Source organism: Chiloscyllium plagiosum, unplaced genomic scaffold, assembly GCF_037043375.1.
Source record: "Chiloscyllium plagiosum isolate Xiang-an unplaced genomic scaffold, Cpla_swu_hap1 HiC_scaffold_8, whole genome shotgun sequence".
NCBI classification, from domain to species: Eukaryota; Metazoa; Chordata; class Chondrichthyes; order Orectolobiformes; family Hemiscylliidae; genus Chiloscyllium; species Chiloscyllium plagiosum.
Genome location: NW_028270146.1, coordinates 97,851,957 through 97,870,441, shown reverse-complemented (window position 1 = coordinate 97,870,441; position 18,485 = coordinate 97,851,957). Strand labels below are relative to the sequence as shown.

Below are 18,485 nucleotides of genomic sequence, written 5' to 3'. Positions count from 1 at the left end.
TGAATAAGCATATGAATATGCAAGGATAGGAAGGATATGGACCTTGGGCAGGTAGAAGGAATTAGTTTAATTTGGCATCATGGGCCAAAGGGCTGTTCCTGTGCGGTAAAATCCGAGCCCATTCCACTGCTTCCTTGATTGTGCTCAATGTTTTGGATTTGAAGTGTATTGTGTTTATTTCACCATTTATGTGCTGATTATGAAAGAGCTAAGCCAGATGGATTTTTTGGAGTGAAACGAGTAATGCGTCAATTTTATTAAAACCCTCCAGGTTTAAAATATTTTTTAAATTAAAAATGGCCAAATAAAGTCCTATATTCACTAAACCATGTAATAGACACTACATGCCACCCAAGCAGGCAAAACAGAAATTGAAGATAATTTGATAAAGGAGATTAAGAAGGTAAAGAAGGAGTGTCAGAGTTTAGAGTCAGTGATAGATTGACAGCTCTGATTCCAGATGCTCCACGTTATTGATGAAATAATTTCCCAATTACAGTGACTGGGTATTTGACTGCATCCTTCAGCTGCTCTCTGAATTTAGTCTGGGTCACTGCATAAATACAGGTGTTGGTGCAGGTACTCAAAAGCTGCAGCATGTAGCCAGATTGTTCAGTGATATACGCAGGATCATGGGGACCTGTATAGTAGTAAGTGTTGCTAATTCGCCAATAAAGGAAATACACAACATTGGTCATCCATAACAGTATAAAACTGCCTGAGATGGTGAAGAGTAAAATGATGGATTTCCTGCGGCTCTCCATCTCTGGGTCAGTTTGATTCTCACTCTTGCTGTGATCCAGTAGCTTCCTGCGGATTCTGCTGGTCACTAAAATGTGTCTGACAGTCAGAGTATTGAGCAGTAAAATCAGAATGAATGGGAGGAAAGGTGTTAAAATAATACAGCTGAAGTCAAATGCTATCCAAGTAGCACTGGTGTAAAAGGACAGTGATGCAGCAATTCCCCAGGGCACATTGTCAATTATATATTCAGGTTCAAATGCAAAGTACCAAGGAATGCTTTTCAGGCAGAACAGGACACTTAACGTTGCTGTGACCACAGTTGCAGTTTTCTCTGTGCAATATCTTGCTTTAAACTTCTGAGAACAAATTGCAATAAATCGATCAAAGGTGAAAGTGACAGTGAACCAGACTGAAATGTCTGTGGATGCGGAAAGTAAAACATGAGAGAATGATGCTGCGGGAGTAATGTTCAAGTTAGTACCTGGGATGTGAATAGGAATAACTGTAAACAGTATCACATCAGTGATAATGACCAGTAGATCTGCCACTGCCATGGACACCAGGTAGATTGTGATACACTTAGAAAGTCCACACTTTCCTTGAATCAGGATCAGAATTGCCACTGTGTTCACTGGAATGCATAAGAAAAAAACAAGGGAATCAGGGATAGGCATCTCCTGGAACTTCACAATTAAATCAAATCATGTGTACTTTAAAACTGGGTTAGCACACCAGAATTTATTTTGCCATTTAATTAACTATGAATGATTGATAGCTTCTCTTTATCTGCCTCAAGGCTGTAAAGCTTAAATCTCCTTAGTTAAGTCTATTAGTACTATTTTTGAAGTTTAGAATTGACCTTCCCTTAACAAAGAAGCAGTGCTCTGAAAGCTTGTGATTTCAAATAAACCTGTTGGACTATAACCTGGTGCCATGTGACTTCTGACTTTGTCCATCCCACTACAACACTGGCACCTCCACATCATGGTTTACTTACCTTAGCAGCGTATGGAGGAGTTAATTAATGACATTCACCATCCTCTTAGCAGAAAACTGCCTCTTGACACACCTCTAAACATTGCTCTAAGTTTTTTTAAGTATTCCCTTGTTCTGCACCTTTTAAGCAGCAGAAATACTTTCTAAGTACCGTATCAAATAGTGCCCTCATCTTAAAGATTTCAGCTGCATGTGTCTTAGACTTAGATGTGCAAAAGAAAAAAAATCAGTCCATTGAACTTTGGCTCATCACCTTTCCATCACTGATACCATTCTCATGACTTTGCAAGACAGCTCAATCACAGCAAGTACACCCATTCTTTTGATCTTCATGGAGATAGATCACTTTTTAGAAAATACCAGTGATCAAAGGATTGCACAGCAAGATTTTATGTTTTCAGATGTTTATTGTAACAAATTGACTAAAATTAACATTAGCTAAACATTCCTTTGCAGGTACCTAGTGCACTAGACCACATCAAAGGCATTCTCTATCAACTTTTCAATCACTCCTGGGTTGTTGAACATTTGTTTTAGTTTTTCACTTTGTTTTTAATAACGTTTATTATAATAAACACAAGTTCATTATAAAAGAGGTGTAAAAGCTAAAACTACACATTTATAAGACAATTTAGTCAAGGGCTGCTCGCATGTAAAGACAGTCACTATGAACTGAAGTTACCCGAGCCCTAACCTTGGGCTTGAACCTCTTTGAGCTGATTCATCTCTGAGAATAACATAAGGGGGATATCCTCTTTTAGTGGAGGAGTAATGAGCAAATACTAAAAGTGACCATGGAGTGAGCCTGCAGTGGAAAGACACTGGTTCATTGGATGAGGTAAGGCCAAGACACCACAATTCAGGAAGATAGGAAGAAAGGATAAAAATGAATGATTTCAGTGCACCATCAGCAAAACCTCTGGACAGCAGTCTTTATGAAGTTGCATGGGAGTGTGGAGAGTACCCCAAATCCAGGGAGAAATCACTTGGCCAGGATAAGCTTCTATTCTTGGAGTATTCTTTATTTCTGTTCACGCTATAGGGAATGTTATTGGAAAACCCAATAGGTGTGTGCTTGGATGTTAGCCTTGTATGAATTGCATGCCAAGTGTTAACCTTTTCTTAATGAGATAGTTTGAATTGTATATTAGTACATTATTGGATAGTTGATACAAATTTTAATCTCGGCCTCTTTGTGCCTCACCAATAACTGTTGTCGAACGCAGTTGCCAGGCAACACTACAAACTCTACTCTGACAGTCTGGAGCTTGCTATAAACTACAACTCTCACAGCCTGGAGATTGCAACAAAATGTACTGTCGGTCATAAATTCAATTTTATAAACATTCAGCTCCTCATAGAATTTGGATCAACTCACATGCTTTCTTAGGATCCCTGGAGTGTGTAAGTAGACCATTTAGGTAAAAACAATGACTGCAGATGCTGGAAAACAGATTCTGGATTAGTGGTGCTGGAAGAGCACAGCAGTTCAGGCAGCATCCAAGGAGCAGTAAAATCAACATTTCGGGCAAAAGCTTTTATTCCTGATGAAGGGCTTTTGCCCAAAACGTCGATTTCGCTGTTCCTTGGATGTTGCCTGAACTGCTGTGCTCTTCCAGCACCACTAATCCAGAAGTAGACCATTTAGCCTATCAAGTCCACACCACCCCTCTAAACAGTATCCCACCTTTATCCACCAGCTACCCTATACCTGCATTTCCCATGGCTAATCCACCTAATCATTACATCCCTGGGCACTATGGGCAATTTAGCATGGCCATCTACTTAACTTGCACATCTTAGGAAACCAGAGCACACAGAGAAATCCCACACAGGCACAGGGAGAACATGCAAAGTCCACACAGCCACTTGCCCGAGGGTGGAATCAAACCCACAACCCTGTTGCTGTGAGACAGCAGTGCTAACCATATGCCAACAGGAAACTTTGCAAAGGTAACACGGTGCAAAGGAGTTTCTCAGCTTGAAAACATGCTGCTTGAAAAAGCAGTAAGTGTGTCTTTAATCCTCTGCCCAAAATGACTTTCTGACCTATGTTTTTTCAAAATGCCAATGTCCTTCACAGAACGGAAACCTAAAACTTATTGTTCTTGCACTTTTAATCTCAGGTTCTCACATAATAACAGTGTACCCGAACCTAAACCATGTGTCGAGATAATAAAACAATCACATGACTTTGAATACGTTTTAATTTGAGTGTCTACTTCATAACAAGCAGGTCAACTGTGTTTGTGTCTGGGGTGAGTTAGTATTAAACCACTTTTGGCTTTTGCTGTATATATTTTGTGCCATTTCTGTCTCCAGGATACTTCATTTCAGCTTCTATCAAGACAGACAGTTTAAGACAGAACTGTTTTACAAAGTCCAATAGTCCAAATGAGTTCCAGATGCTGTAATATATAACGTAACACATCCATTCTTTTGTATTCCAGTGAGACTTGAAATCAATCAAAACATTCCATTATACATTTTCATAATTTTACATATTTTTCCACAGGATTTTCATAATTTCTGCATTTAGATCAACTTCTCTCTACTAATCCACAGTTCTCAGTTTGACCCCATTCAGAAAAACTGCAATATGATCTCGTAACCCTTCTTGCAAAACCCCATTTGCTGGCAGTCAAGAGCTGAAGGGATCAGTTAGCTGGACAGCTGGCCCACAACGCAGACTGATGCCAACAGCGAGGGTTCAATTCCTGTAACATCTGAGGCTACCATGAAGAAATCTAACTTCTCATCATCTTCTCCTCACCTGAGGTGTGATGACCGTCAGGGTGAACCTCCACGAGACCAGCCCTTTTGGTCTAGTAGAACCACATTGACTTTACTCCATGTGGCGCACTATAAGTATCAATGATTTGATTCAATCACCAAAATTTTCATTTGTAAAACGACTGAGAATAAGAGAGACGTTCTTCAGATTTTGTTAACAATCACAATCAGATTCACGTATTCAAACACAAGCTCATTAAAAAGAAATGAGAAAACTAGGTGACGTCGAAGCTGTCATCCAGAACATTGAATTGTTAACTGGCTTACCAAAAATGCCAAGAACTGCAAGAACAGGGTAGTAAACGTCTTCGATCTGATGGAGGATTGTTGGTTCACGCATGTTTTGGGTTTTGTTGATGCCAGAGACTCCAACTGATTCTCAGATCCATTGAGAGCAGTCACACATTTATGAAGGTGGGACAGCATCAGTGTGATGCCAGTTACATCATCATTCATATCAATTACAATTTACTGAACAAACAAGTGAAGACACTCATCTGAAAGCTCACTTCCTCATCAAAGAAGTTAGGAATAATGAACAGTCTTTCATTAAAAGAATACTTTTTGACCAAGATACGTGATCAGAAATTTCTTTTTAACATGAAGGAGCATTATTGATGTGTTTAACCTTGATACTTCCACTGCAGAATTGAAATTTTCTCTGAAACATTTCCTTTCAAATCATCTTAATTGTCCATCTTTCTTAAATAATATTTCCTATGGTTGTTTGATATTTTTGACAGAAAGAGTCATTGGTATTTACATGGACCACTCTGGAATGAGCTGCTTTTCAGCACTCAAAGTCTCCTTCTGTTCAGCACATTTCTTGTGAGACAATTTGCTTCATTTATAACCAAACAACATCATGCAATATTGCTGTGGAATGTGAATAAAATTAGGCTACGTTCACCAGGATCCAGGACAGGAGTTATATCATGGCCCAGTGACTGGGACTTGCAACTTTAGAGGGCAGGCTGTGGCTCTGGTCATGAGGGAGGAAAGGGGGTTAGACCGGGAGGATCAGCACCCCATGTACTTATTCTCGCCATTAACTTCCTGGTTCACGTGTTGATCTGTATTGTCAGGGGATCAGGAGAAGCCCTCCCTTTTCACATCTGACCTTACCACCCTTTACCTTAAACAATTTCCCTTCAGCCCTCTGTTAGTGTAAAGTAGCAGCCCATCTCTAACCAATCCTCTCTTTCCAAAGCTATTGAATGTATGATCACCTACAAATCTGTGACCACCTTTCCCTCAATTCCCAAGTTTCAATCCTTCTAATTAGCCTGTCATAGCTTCTGAGTTGGTTCCTTATCAAAGCCACAAGTGTTACTGCTTGAGTTTGTGATCACCGTTGACTAACATTCCTTATTTGTCTCCATCCCTCAGTTAATTCTTATGTGTTGATTCCACCATCATCTTCCAAGGCTTTCCCATTACTGTCCGCTCCACTCTCACCAGAACTATCCTCCCCTTACTCTCATCAGTTTCATACACTCAATTTCCACCAGTACTCTGGCTGAAGTTAGCCTTATTGTGTTTTCTCAGAGTTGGTCTCCTTCAAATGGCAATGTGAATCAGTTACTCAAGACAAGACATATGTTAAAAACCATGTGAGAGTCGTCTAGTAGCACATGCATTAGGAACTTATAACTTCGGAAAAACCCAAAGAGTGAAATATTGGAGAGGTATGGTCCATGAGTAAGTGAGTGTGAGGATTCAAAATTAAATAGGATTCAACCAATTAACAACCTACTGCTGGTTTTTGCAGTTCACCTTCTTTGTATTTCGTAGAATCCCTATAGTGTGGAAACAGGCCATTGGGCCCAACATGTCCATGTCAACCCTCTGAAGAGTAACTCTCCAGACCCATTCCCCTATCCTATTACTCAACATTTACCCCTGACTAATGCACCAAACCTACACATCCCTAAACACTATGGGCAATTTAGCATGGCCAATTCACCTGACCTGCACATCTTTGGATGATGGTAGGAAACCCACGCAGACACGGGGAAAATGTACAAATTCTGCACAGTTGCTCGAGGCTGGAATTGAACTTGTGTCCCTGGTGCTGTGAGGTAGCATTGGAAGATCTGGGACAATGGTAACAAGTTCAATGAGTTGGAGATACAGTGGGAAAATAACTGGACTGGAATAATCCAGAGGCTCAGGATAATGCTTTGGGAAGATGGGTTCAAATCCGACCATGGCAGCTGGTGGAATTCAAATTAAATATAATAAATGTGCAACTCAATTGAGTCTCCGTTATGATGACAACTATCACTGACGTCTGCAAAAATCTATCTTATTTGCTCTTATCCTTTAGGAATGGAAATCTGTTGGTTAAGGTATTCTTAATTAACCTGTTCAGAGATGTTATCGGACACCGGCAGGAGCAGATGGGTCTTGAAGCCAGACCTCTTGGTTCAGAGGTTGGGACATTACCACCACACTACAGAAACCCCTGTCTCACCCACAGCAATTGTCTGAAATGTTCTAAAATCCCCTCAGTGAACCGGCAGCATGGTCTAGATAATGAATGTTGCACTGCTCAGTGATGCCCATGCCCCACAGATGGATAAGGAAATGCTGAAACACACAGGACTGGAAATGCCCAGGGATATTTTTCAAGTTTGGCGTCAGATCTTTCTAATGGATGACAATGAGCAGCTGATGGCGCAAGTGGCCATTTTCAGCCATGACCCTTTCTCCAGCTATCTGCTGTCTTGGTCCCAATGGGACTGTGAGGACACAGAGTCAGAATTTCTGCAACACCTTAAACCACTCAGTCTTTCAATTAAAATCCAATGAGAAATGATCAAAGCATCAAGCCACAGTGTTGTAAAGACTTTATTGTAACGCAAGTCATCATTGCCACATAATATTCATAATAAAATGTGTACCACAAATCATAAAGTCTGATAATACAGGTAACTTGATTGAGTTTTTTGAAGAAGTAACAAAGAGATTGTTGAGGGCAGAGTGGTAGCTGTGGTCTATGTGGACTTCAGTAAGGTGTTCGACAAGATTGCTCATGGTAGACTGGTTGGTAAGGTTAGATCGCATGGAATACTGGGAGAACTGGCCATTTGGACACAGAACTGCCTCGAGAGTAGAAGACAGAGGGTTGTGGTGGAAGGTTGCTTTTCAGACTGGAGGCCTGTGACCAATGGAGTGCCACAAGAATTGGTGTTGGGTCCACTGCTTTTCATCATTTAAAAATGAATTGGATGTGAACACAGGAGATATGTTTAGTAAGTTTGCAGATGACACAAAAAATAAAGGTGTCGTGGACAGCAAAGCAGATTACCTCAGAGTAAAATGGGATCTTGATGAGATGAGCCAATGGGCTGAGGACTGGCTGATGGAGTTTATTTTAGATAAATATGAGATGCTGCATTTTGGAAAGGCAAACCAGAGCAGGACTTACATGCCTAATGGTAAGGTCCTGGGGAGTGCTGAACAATTAGATCTTGGAGTTCTGGTTTCATAGTTCCCTACAAGTGGAGTCACAGATAGATAGGATAGTGAAGAAGGCATTTGGTATGCTTTCCTTTATTTGTAAAGCATTATATATTGGAGTTGGGAGGTCATGTTGCAGCTATACAGAATGTTGGTTGGGCCGCTTTTGGAATAATGTGTGCAATTCCACTCTCCGTGATATAGGAAGGATGTTGTGAAACTTGAAAGGGTTCTGAAAAGATTTACAAGAATGTTGCTAAGGTTGGAGGGTTTGAGCTCTAGGTAAGCATTGAATAGGCTGAGGCTGTTTTCTCCGGAGGATCGGAGGCTGAGGGGTGGCCTTATAGAGGTTTATAAATCATGAGGAGCGTGGATTGGATAAATAGACAAAGTATTTTCCCTCGGATGGGGGAGTCCAGGACTAGAGGGCGCAGGTCTAAGATGAGACGGGAAAGATTTAAAAGGGGCAACTTTTTCATGCAGAGAGTTGGTGTATGTATGGAATGAGTTGCAGAGGAAGAGGTGGAGGCTTGTACAATTACAGCATTGAAAAGGCATCTGGATAGGTATAGGAATAGGAGGTGTTTAGAGGATATGGGCCAAATGCTGAGAAATGACACTACATTTATCTCGGATATCTGGTTGGTATGGATGAGTTGGACTAAAGGCTCTATTTCTGTGGAGTACATCTCTATGAGTTTATGACTGTGGAGTTTCTCCAGAAATTTCTGTTTGTGTTTCAAAATTAATTAGTTTAGTGCACAGCGCTTGGGATATCCTGAGGTTGCGGCAGGTGATGTATGAATGCAAATTCTTTGCTATCCTTTTTTAGCTTTGAAGCAATCTCCATTTGTTCACCTGAAAAATCTCCACCCCTTTCTGGACATGATGATGTAAGAGGAATAAACCAATTCCAAGCAAGAACCAAACAAAGCTATTGCTATAACAGGAAATGGTTATAACAGACACACGCGCACACACACACACACTGATGAACACACACATATACACATACACACACGCACACACACAGACACACGCACACATACACACATACACACAAATGCACACACAGACACACACAGCCCCACACACACACACACACACACACACATACATGCGTGCACACAGACACTCACATGCTGACACACACACAACTTTTTACTGCAATTTTTTGACAGGTTCCACCTTTGCCAGGTACAGGACAATATTGGAGAGATTATCTGGGGCGGGGATGGGGTGGGATTTAGGTACACCCCTCTGTAGAACTCCAGGGAAAGTGTCGGGGAGGGGGGAGAGAGAGAGAGTGGGTGGTCAGTCATTTGGAGATGGTACCTGAGCTCCCATCAATGTCCAGGACTGTTCTCTGCAGCATTTCATGAGCCAAATTCACTTTTAATCATTGTAAACAAAAAATGTGATCAGTGTTGAAACACCTCTTTGATGAAATGTTTCTATCAGGACTTTGAGATCTTTTTTGGATAATCTGAAATTTGGATAATTGATATTCGGATAACCGAGGTTCCTCTGCATACTGTTGGTCAGAAGAGAGGTTCTGGTATGATTTGCAGCACAGAGTCTTCCTGATGTTCTCGACAGTATTGTCAATGACCACCACCAAAGGGTAGCTGACACAATCATTCATTTTCCATTTGTGGAATTGTACATTTTTTAGAGGAATTTACAATATTTTCGATGAGTTCAATTTGACTGAGGTCATCTAATATCAAGCGTCAAATTGATCCCTTCAAACTATAAAATGTAAATATCCAAGGTTCACCAGAGATACACCATTGGGCAAGAACAGAGCTTTGAGGAAACAGATAATCTCCAACCTTAATAAGACAGTTACCTAACCACTAAAAACTTTTAAGTAGCAAACAAAAAATATAAAATCTGACATTTATCAGAAATACATGACCGACTTCAAACTAGCAAAACCCTGCTTTTGAAAGGAAAACACTTCATTCCTTACTCAAATGTTCCTTGGACAGACTTCTCGCAACTTAAAAATATGCTCCCTAGTTTTGAAATCCCCATCCTAGCAAAATGACACCTACTATTAATCCTATCTATACCCCTCATGATTTTATAAACCTCTATAATGTTCTCTCACAACCTCCTCCGCTCCAGTGAGTAACATCCCTGCCTATCCAGTCTTTTTTTAAAACTCAAATCTTCCATACCTGGTGACATCCTGGTAAATCTTTTCTGAACCCTCTCTAGCTATATCCATTCTATAACTGGGCAGCCAGAACTGGACACAGTACTCTAGAAACGGCCCCACTGATGTCCTGTACAACCTCAACATTACTTTCCAATTCCTATATCCAAAAGACTGAGTAAAGAAGGCAAGTGTGCTAAATAACTTTTTAAGCACACTGTTTATATGTGACATAAACTTCAAAGAATTATGCACCTGAACCCCTAGGTTCCTCTGCTCTACAACACTACTTAATGCTCTACCATTACTTGTTTAAGTCCAGCCCCCAGTTGTTGTCCCAATATAGCACTGCTGCCTCACAGCGCCTGTAGACCCGGGTTCAATTCCCGACTCAGGCGACTGACTGTGTGGAGTTTGCACATTCTCCCCGTGTCTGCGTGGGTTTCCTCCGGGTGCTCCGGTTTCCTCCCACAGTCCAAAGATGTGCGGGTCAGGTGAATTGGCCATGCTAAATTGCCCGTAGTGTTAGGTTAAAGGGGTAAATGTAGGGGTATGGGTGGGTTGCGCTTCGGCGGGTCGGTGTGGACTTGTTGGGCCGAAGGGCCTGTTTCCACACTGTAAGTAATCTAATCTATACAATACCTCACATTTATCCAAATTGAACTCCAAATTCCATGTTGCATCACTCTAACTCGATGACTTAGTCCATGCATCTCTGCCCTCAGTTACCTGGAGATCTTGTGCACATGTATAAAAGTCTTGGAGTTTGAAATCTTCATGAGTAATCCCTTTTGGATGAAATCCCCCACACCCTCACACCCAAATTAAAAGCTGTTGTTCAACTCCAATTTGTTAATCATGCAGTGGATTTTTTAAATGATGATATCTCCATATGATCTCTCAGTCTAAGAGGCTGGAGTGTCTCTTAATATCAATATATATTCAAAAAAACAGTATCTTATTCAGTCTGCGTTCTCCTGTAAAAAATCAATTAACTGGAGGTACCTTCCTGATTTCATTCCCATAAGTTTCTAACAGTGATCATTTTTGAGATGCATATAGTTATTAAGATGTTTTGAAATGAATTGGAAAAATGCCTTTTATTTGCTACTGATCATTAATCCCTTACTTATATAATTGATGTGGTTTTGTACACTGCTCACCTTTAGAATTGTCATTAATCTGGATCTGTTAGCTGTAATTCAGTAGAAATGGAGCAATGTTATTCATAAAATGGCATTTTGGGCTTGTTAGACCAGTAAAAACTAGTAAAAGCTCTCCCAAAACACACAACTTAAATCTTAAATTAAAACCGAAAACCCTAAATTACCTATAGGATGTTACAGTGCCAAACAGGCTAATGCAGTTACTGCTGAATCACAGAGAGTAAATCCCAATGGTAATGCATTGGTCATAAAGCAGTTGGGAAGTTGTGAGGTTGGGAACCTATAATAGCAATCTCTCATGATTAAAAGTAAAGGAAACAGGTTCCTCAAAGGTTTCAATGAGATGCCATTAAAGGATGTTGAGGTGAATACCTTAAATGGGAAGGAAAGACAAGTTTCTGAGGAGAGGACAGTTTGAAGACTAGACTTCATGTATTTAGTCATAACAGCTTCATACAACTGAGTGGCCATTGTAGACAATATTTAAGAGCTCGAGATGTGGAGACACACCTGGATCAGTCCAGGTAAGAGCAGATGGTTTTCTTCCTAAAGTGACTTGTGAACTGGCACAGATATTATAATAATCTCATAGTTTCATGATCACCAATACTGACATTAACTCCTAATTTCTGTTTATTTAATGAGCTGAATCGAAATTCCCTACCAGCAGTGATTAGATTGGGTTATATTCAAAGGCAGCCTAAATGTTGGATTACTGATTTATGTCCTTAGGTCAAACGGCCAATGGTATCAAGTGTTAGAAAGCTAGTTGTTCCAAGCCCTAAAAGGAATTTTCTAGTTTTTCACAGTAACATATGAAGGATTTGCCCAGGAAATGTTGTGGTTCACCAGCTCCAGCATTATAGACCATTTCTCTCACTGTTTGCAAACTCTAAGTGATGTTACATCAGCAGAATAGCTGCAGAACCTCGGGGTTCATTATATTGGTCGCCGCTTACCCTTTCAAAGGACATTCATAAGCAATTAATGGGTGAAACAAACAGTACAGATTTAATTTAAAAATGTAAGCATTAATAAAACAGACACAATTGCAGCAAAGTAACTCTTGCAAAGATTCTACTTGATTTTAATTGGTGTGACAAAATGGATGTATCTGATACAATTACAGGATCCAGATATTGTTCAATTCCAGCCTTAATCACCAAATCAATTGAAATATATTCAGTGATCTGAAATTGAAATATTTGTTGAGTCAATGGCATGGTCAAGAAATATTTAAATCAATTCAGGAATCTCATTTTCCACCATGTTCAACACACAATTGTAAAAAAGGTCAGAGTTGCACCCCTTAAAACATGGGCATTTGATTGAAATCTTTCAATCATTTCAGTAATTTCCCAATTACAGTGAATGGGTATTTGACTACATCCTTCAGCTGCTCTCTGAATTTAGTCTGGGTCACTGCATAAATACAGGTGTTGGTGCAGGTACTCAAAAGCTGCAGCATGTAGCCTGATTGTTCAGTGATATATGCAGGATCATGGGGACCTGTATAATCATAAATATTTGCAATTCGCCAATAAAGGAAATACACAACATTTGTCATCCATAACAGTATAAAACTGCCTGATATGGTAAAGAGTAAAATGATGGATTTCCTGCGACTCTCCATCTCTGAGTCAGTGTGATTCTCTCTCTTGCTGTGACACAGTAGCTTCCTGCGGAGTCTGCTAGTCACTAAAATGTGTCTGACAGTCAGAGCATTGAGTAGTAAAATCAGAATGAATGGGAGGAAAGGGTTTAAAATAATACAGCTGAAGTCAAATATTATCCAGACAGTTTCTGTATGAAAACTTTCTGAGACAACTCCTCCCCAAGGTACATTGTCAATTACATATTCAGGTTCATATACAAAATACCAAGGAATGTTTTTCAAGCAGAATAGCACACTCACTGTTGTAATGACCACAACTGCTGCTTTCTTTGTGCAATACATTGATTGCAATTTCTGGCAACAAATTGCAACAAATCGATCAAATGTGAAAGTGACGGTGAACCAAACAGAAATATCTGTGGCTGCAGAAAGCAGGACAAGCAAGAGAGAAACAATGGATGTGATGTTCAAGTAGGTACCTGGGAAATGAAAGGGAATAACTGTAAACAGTATCACATCAATGAAAACGACCAGAAGATCAGCTGCTGCCATGGACACCAGGTAGTGAGTGACACATCTTGAGAGTCCGCACTTTCCTTGTGATAGGATCAGAATAGCTACTGCGTTAACTGGAACAAATGCAAAAAGAAAGAAGGGAGATATAGATGGAAATTATCAATGATAAACATTAATAGCTTGGAGTTATTGAATAGATTTGGCTCAGTGACACTAGTGAGATAATTCCAACATGCCAGTACATTCTATATAAGACATTGCTACTGATGTCAACTCTGAACAGCCTAACACTTACCTTAACTTTGTGCCTCTCATTTTGTACTCCCTTATCAAAGGAAATAATCCCTTACCTACTGCACAATATTTTTTAATCATTTAAACTGGAAAAAATTGCATTAATATTGCTGCTTTTTGAATATATATTACCTGAGTTTGTTTTGTAGCCAAAGAAGTACTTTTAATTGTAAGTTCTCTCTCATGTAGAAAATGAAATGACTAACTTTTGCAAGCTTTCACAGATAGTAACATGATTACATCTAGATAATCCATCCTTAAAGAAGACACATTGACCAGAACCTCCTTACACATTTTCATAACCATTCCATTTTTATCTGAGAGGGAAGACAAAGCCCAAATTTCATATCCAATGTGGAATACAGCACATCTGAGAGTACAATACTCCCCTAGTAACGCACTAGCATGACAACTTTATAGCAATGAGGTGCTGATGTGGTACTCACAATGTTTCAGATCAGATGTGAGAGTGTTATCAACTAAGGCATTAATGACTTGAAGGTGATCAGCTCTTATCCCCCTATATTCAAGGTATTACAAGCTAAATCTATGCAACATGACCTCATAATAGACCATAACACCAGAAAACACAGGAACAGAAATTAGGTCATTCACCCCATCGAGACCGCTCTGCTGTTCAATCATGGCTGATAAGTTTCTCAAATACATTTTCCCGCTTACTCTCTTAACCTTTGATTCCTTCGATAGTGAAGAACCTATCTATCTCAGCCTTAAATGTACTCAATGACCTGACCTCCACAGCCTTCTGTGGCAACGAATTCCATAGATTCACCACTCCCTGGCTGAAGAAGTTTCTCCTTATAGAATCATAGAATCCCTACAGTGTGGAAACAGACCATTTGGCCCAACAAGTCCATGCTAATCCTCTGAAGAGTAACTCACCCAGACCCATTCCCCTACCATATTGCTCTACATTTACCCCTGACTAATGCACCTAACCTACACATCCCTGAACACTATGGGCAATTTAGCATTGCCAATTCACCTAAACCATACGTCTTTGGACTGCGGGAGGAAACAAGAGCACCCAAAGGAAACCCACGCAGACACGGGAAGAATGTGCAAACTCCATACAATTACCTGAGGCTGGAATTGAACCCCCATCCTTGGTGCCCTGAGGCAGCAGTGCTAACCACTGAGCCATCATGCTGCCCCATTCTTATCTCCATTCTGAAAGGTCTTCCCTTTTCTCTAAGGCTTTTCCCTCAGGTTCTAGTCACTCCTACCAATGGAAACATCTTCCCAACATCTACTCTGTCCAGGCCATTCAGTATTCTGTATGTTTCAATTAGATCCCCCGTCTTCCTTCTCAACTCATCGAGTATCAAACCAGAATTCTCAAACATTCCTCATATGTTAAGCTTTTCATCCCTGGGACCATTCTCATGAGCCTCCTCTGAACATAATCCAAGGACAGTACACATTTCCTGAGATATGGGGCCCAAAACTGTACACGATATGCCAATGTGGTCTGACCAGAGCCTTATAGAGGCTCTGCTTTTATATTCAAGTCCTGTCAAAATAAATGTCATCATTGCATTTGCTTTTCTAACTACTGACTGAACCTACACGTTTACCTTGAGAGAATCTGGGACTAGAAAACCCAAGTCTCCTTACACTTCAGACTTCTGAATTTTCTCCCCATTTAAAAAAAGTCATCCATGTCTCAATTCTCCCTACCAAAGTGTATTACCTCACTCTTTTCCATATTGTACTCCATCTGCAACTTCTTTGCCCTCTGTCCTAATCTGTCCAAATCCATCTGCCTCCTCAATGCTACCTGTCATTCTACCTTTGTATCATCTACAAAATTAGCTGGAATACCGTCAGTTCCTTCATCTAGACTGTTAATGTATAAAGTGAAAAATTGCGGTCCCAACACTGAGCCTTGTGGAACACCACTTGTAGTTGCCATTCTGAGAAGGACCCTTTTGTCCCAACTCTCTGCTTTCTGCCAGACAGCTAGTCTTCTATCCATGCGAGCACCTTGCCTCTAACACCATGGGCCCTTGTCTTGCTCAGTAGCCTCTTCTAAGGCTCCTTGTCAAAGGCCTTCTTGAAGTCCAGGTAGATAATATCCATTGGCTGTCCTTGGTCTAACCTGCTCATTATTTCTTCAAAGAATGCTAGAAGATTTGTCAGGCATGACCTCCCTTTGATGAAACCATGCTGACTTTGTTCTATTTCACCATACACTTCCAAATATTCAGAAATCTCATCCTTCACAATGGATTCCAGGATCTTACCCATGACCAAGATTAGGCCAATCAGTCTGTAATTGTCCGTCTTTTGCCTTACTTATATTTTAAACAGGGGTGTCACATTAGCAATTTTCCAGTCCTCTGATTCTAGTGATTTCTGAAAGATCACTACTAACGCCTCCACCATCTCTTCTGCTATCTCCCTCATGGTAGTCCATCTGGTCAACCTTCAGGCCATTCAGCTTTTCTAGCAATGTGACACTTCTGATGTCCTCCTGGTGACTCTGTGTAGCATCCATTCCAAGGTTTATTCAATCCCCCCAAACTATGATGTCCACAACTGAATGCAACCTACAGATATGCTCTGTATAGCCTGAACACAATTTCAACACCAATTAATCTTAAGATAAAGGCCAACATTCCATTAGACTTGTGGGAATAACTTGTTGAGCGTATCCATGACATTAAATCATGTCATATTTGATATAAATTCCCTTCTCATTGACTGTTCCAATCCTTCTTCCATTTACAAAATGCTCTGATCAATCTTTTCTGGACCCTAATTAGATGACAGTGCTGTCTGAGTTGCATTCTCTCACAGTATCCAGCTCTCTTTGCAACTTGCTTCTCCAGACTCACTCAGTGTTGTCAGCAAAGTGAGGCAAGTTTCTGTTTATTCCTTCATCATTGCAATTTTCTCAAGGACAATTCGAGATGGATAATAAATGACAGCTTTACGTGATGCTCAAATCTCACCAACAAATCCCTGAGGGAGCAATACCAGTTACATTTGAAATGCTTGAAACCCATGTTTCTGTCTCCCACGGTTTGACAAAAACCTCATTCCCAGTCAATAGATTTTCTCCTGATCAATGTTCTCTAATCTAAGACCCTGTGTTAATGTTCTGGGGGCATGAGTTTAAATCCCATCACAGCTGCTGTTTGAGTTTAATATGTTTAAAAAATTGAATTGAAAATAAGTAATAAGCTCTTGTTTGGTTTTGAATGAGCATGTATCCCAGGAAGGAATAAGAACATGAAACTCACAATCGCAGAATGCAGTTGAAGTGAACCATTGTATTTGAGGGAAAGGTATATAAATATTTGAAGGCGAAGGCAATAGCTAGCGACCAGAGTCGAGAGTGTGGTGCTGGAAAAGCACAGCAGGTCACATAGCATCCAAGGAGCAGGGGAATCGATATTTTGGGCATTAGCCTTTCATCAGGCCTAATGAAGGGCTTGAAATGTCTGAAATGTCGATTCTCCTGTTCTGTGGATGCTGCCTGACCTGCTGTGCTTTTCCAGCACCATACTCTTGATGATGTAAATTATGTAGCAGTAGAAAAACGTCCAGCCTCAATATTCCTGCCAATATGTTGGATAGGTAAAGCAATTGCCATTTTAGTAACACAATGTGAACCTGTGTTCATCAGGAATTGTGAGAGGTTATTTTCCATGATTGTTCTGACAGTACCTGGTCTAAAAATTTTTAAGCTATTGCTCTTAAGCTATTTACACAGATGAAATTTTTTAGTCATTCAAACGCCTCTTAATTTCAAACCTTTAGGCCCTTTTTTACCTGTAATTCTTTCCTCTATTTAATCTCTTCCTTCAGACTATCTTTCATTCCAATTCTGCTTATGCTGTTTCAGTATTTAATTAAGTTCAGTAACAGCGTACACAGTATTGTGTGATTCATATTTACCTTTCATTTCACAAGGATTTAACAGTGAAATTAAGGAAGACGTTCAAGTCACCAGCTCAGTCACAAAACAACATGATCAAACAGCTCCAGTTCCAATTGTAAGTAAGACATACACCGAAAGGTATTTCCTTCCATTAGAGTTCCTTACCAAGAACCCCAACAACTGCGAGAACAGGGTAGTAAACATCTTCAATTTGATGCAGTATTGTTGGCTCACGCATTTTCTGTGAGATGTATCAGATCCCACTAAAGTTGTAGACAATAAAACTGCCTGATCTCATTCAGAGAAACCTTATATTTATACAGGAGGGAATTCTGCAATTGAGACGTTCGTTAGAAATATTAGTTACACTTCATAAAGCAAGTAAGTGGAGACAGTCATGTGAAAATTCATCTGTTTATGATAGAATAAAATATTTACACCATCTATGGCAAAGAACAATTTCCTGAATTGCCTCAAAGAGACATAAGGAAATTTACATAGAGGAAAGGAATGAGAGATGAGAGCTGGTTCTGATCTCCCTCCAGCTACAACATCATTCACCATTTTCAATAACATGCAGCTCATTGGGAAATCTACAGTCTATACACAACCCTACACCTTACACCTCTCACGATCCCCCACCCCACCCCACCCCCCCCCCCCCCCCCCCCCCCCCCGCCCACCCCCCATCTCTATCAACTTTCTTTAGCCTTTTTAAAAATTCATTTGCAAGATGAGGTGTCCCTGGCTCGGCCAGCATTTATTGCCCAGAGGCCAGTTTAAGAGTCAACCACATTGTTGTAGGTCTGGAGTCACATGTAG

At 40.3% G+C, this 18,485-nt stretch overlaps 1 protein-coding gene and 1 pseudogene across 1 annotated transcript; both read right to left on the bottom strand.

The window, feature by feature from the left end:
- Positions 1–470: 470 nt before the first annotated feature.
- Positions 471–4,873, bottom strand: LOC148149459 (putative G protein-coupled receptor 139). Its single transcript, XM_087990222.1, has 2 exons — positions 4,801–4,873; positions 471–1,375 (listed from the first exon to the last, which is right to left on the bottom strand). Exons 1-2 carry the CDS (start codon positions 4,871–4,873, stop codon positions 471–473), a joined length of 978 nt encoding a protein of 325 aa, XP_087846348.1.
- A 7,764-nt stretch (positions 4,874–12,637) lies between these two features.
- Positions 12,638–17,901, bottom strand: LOC148149458 (putative G protein-coupled receptor 139; annotated as a pseudogene).
- Positions 17,902–18,485: the final 584 nt, after the last annotated feature.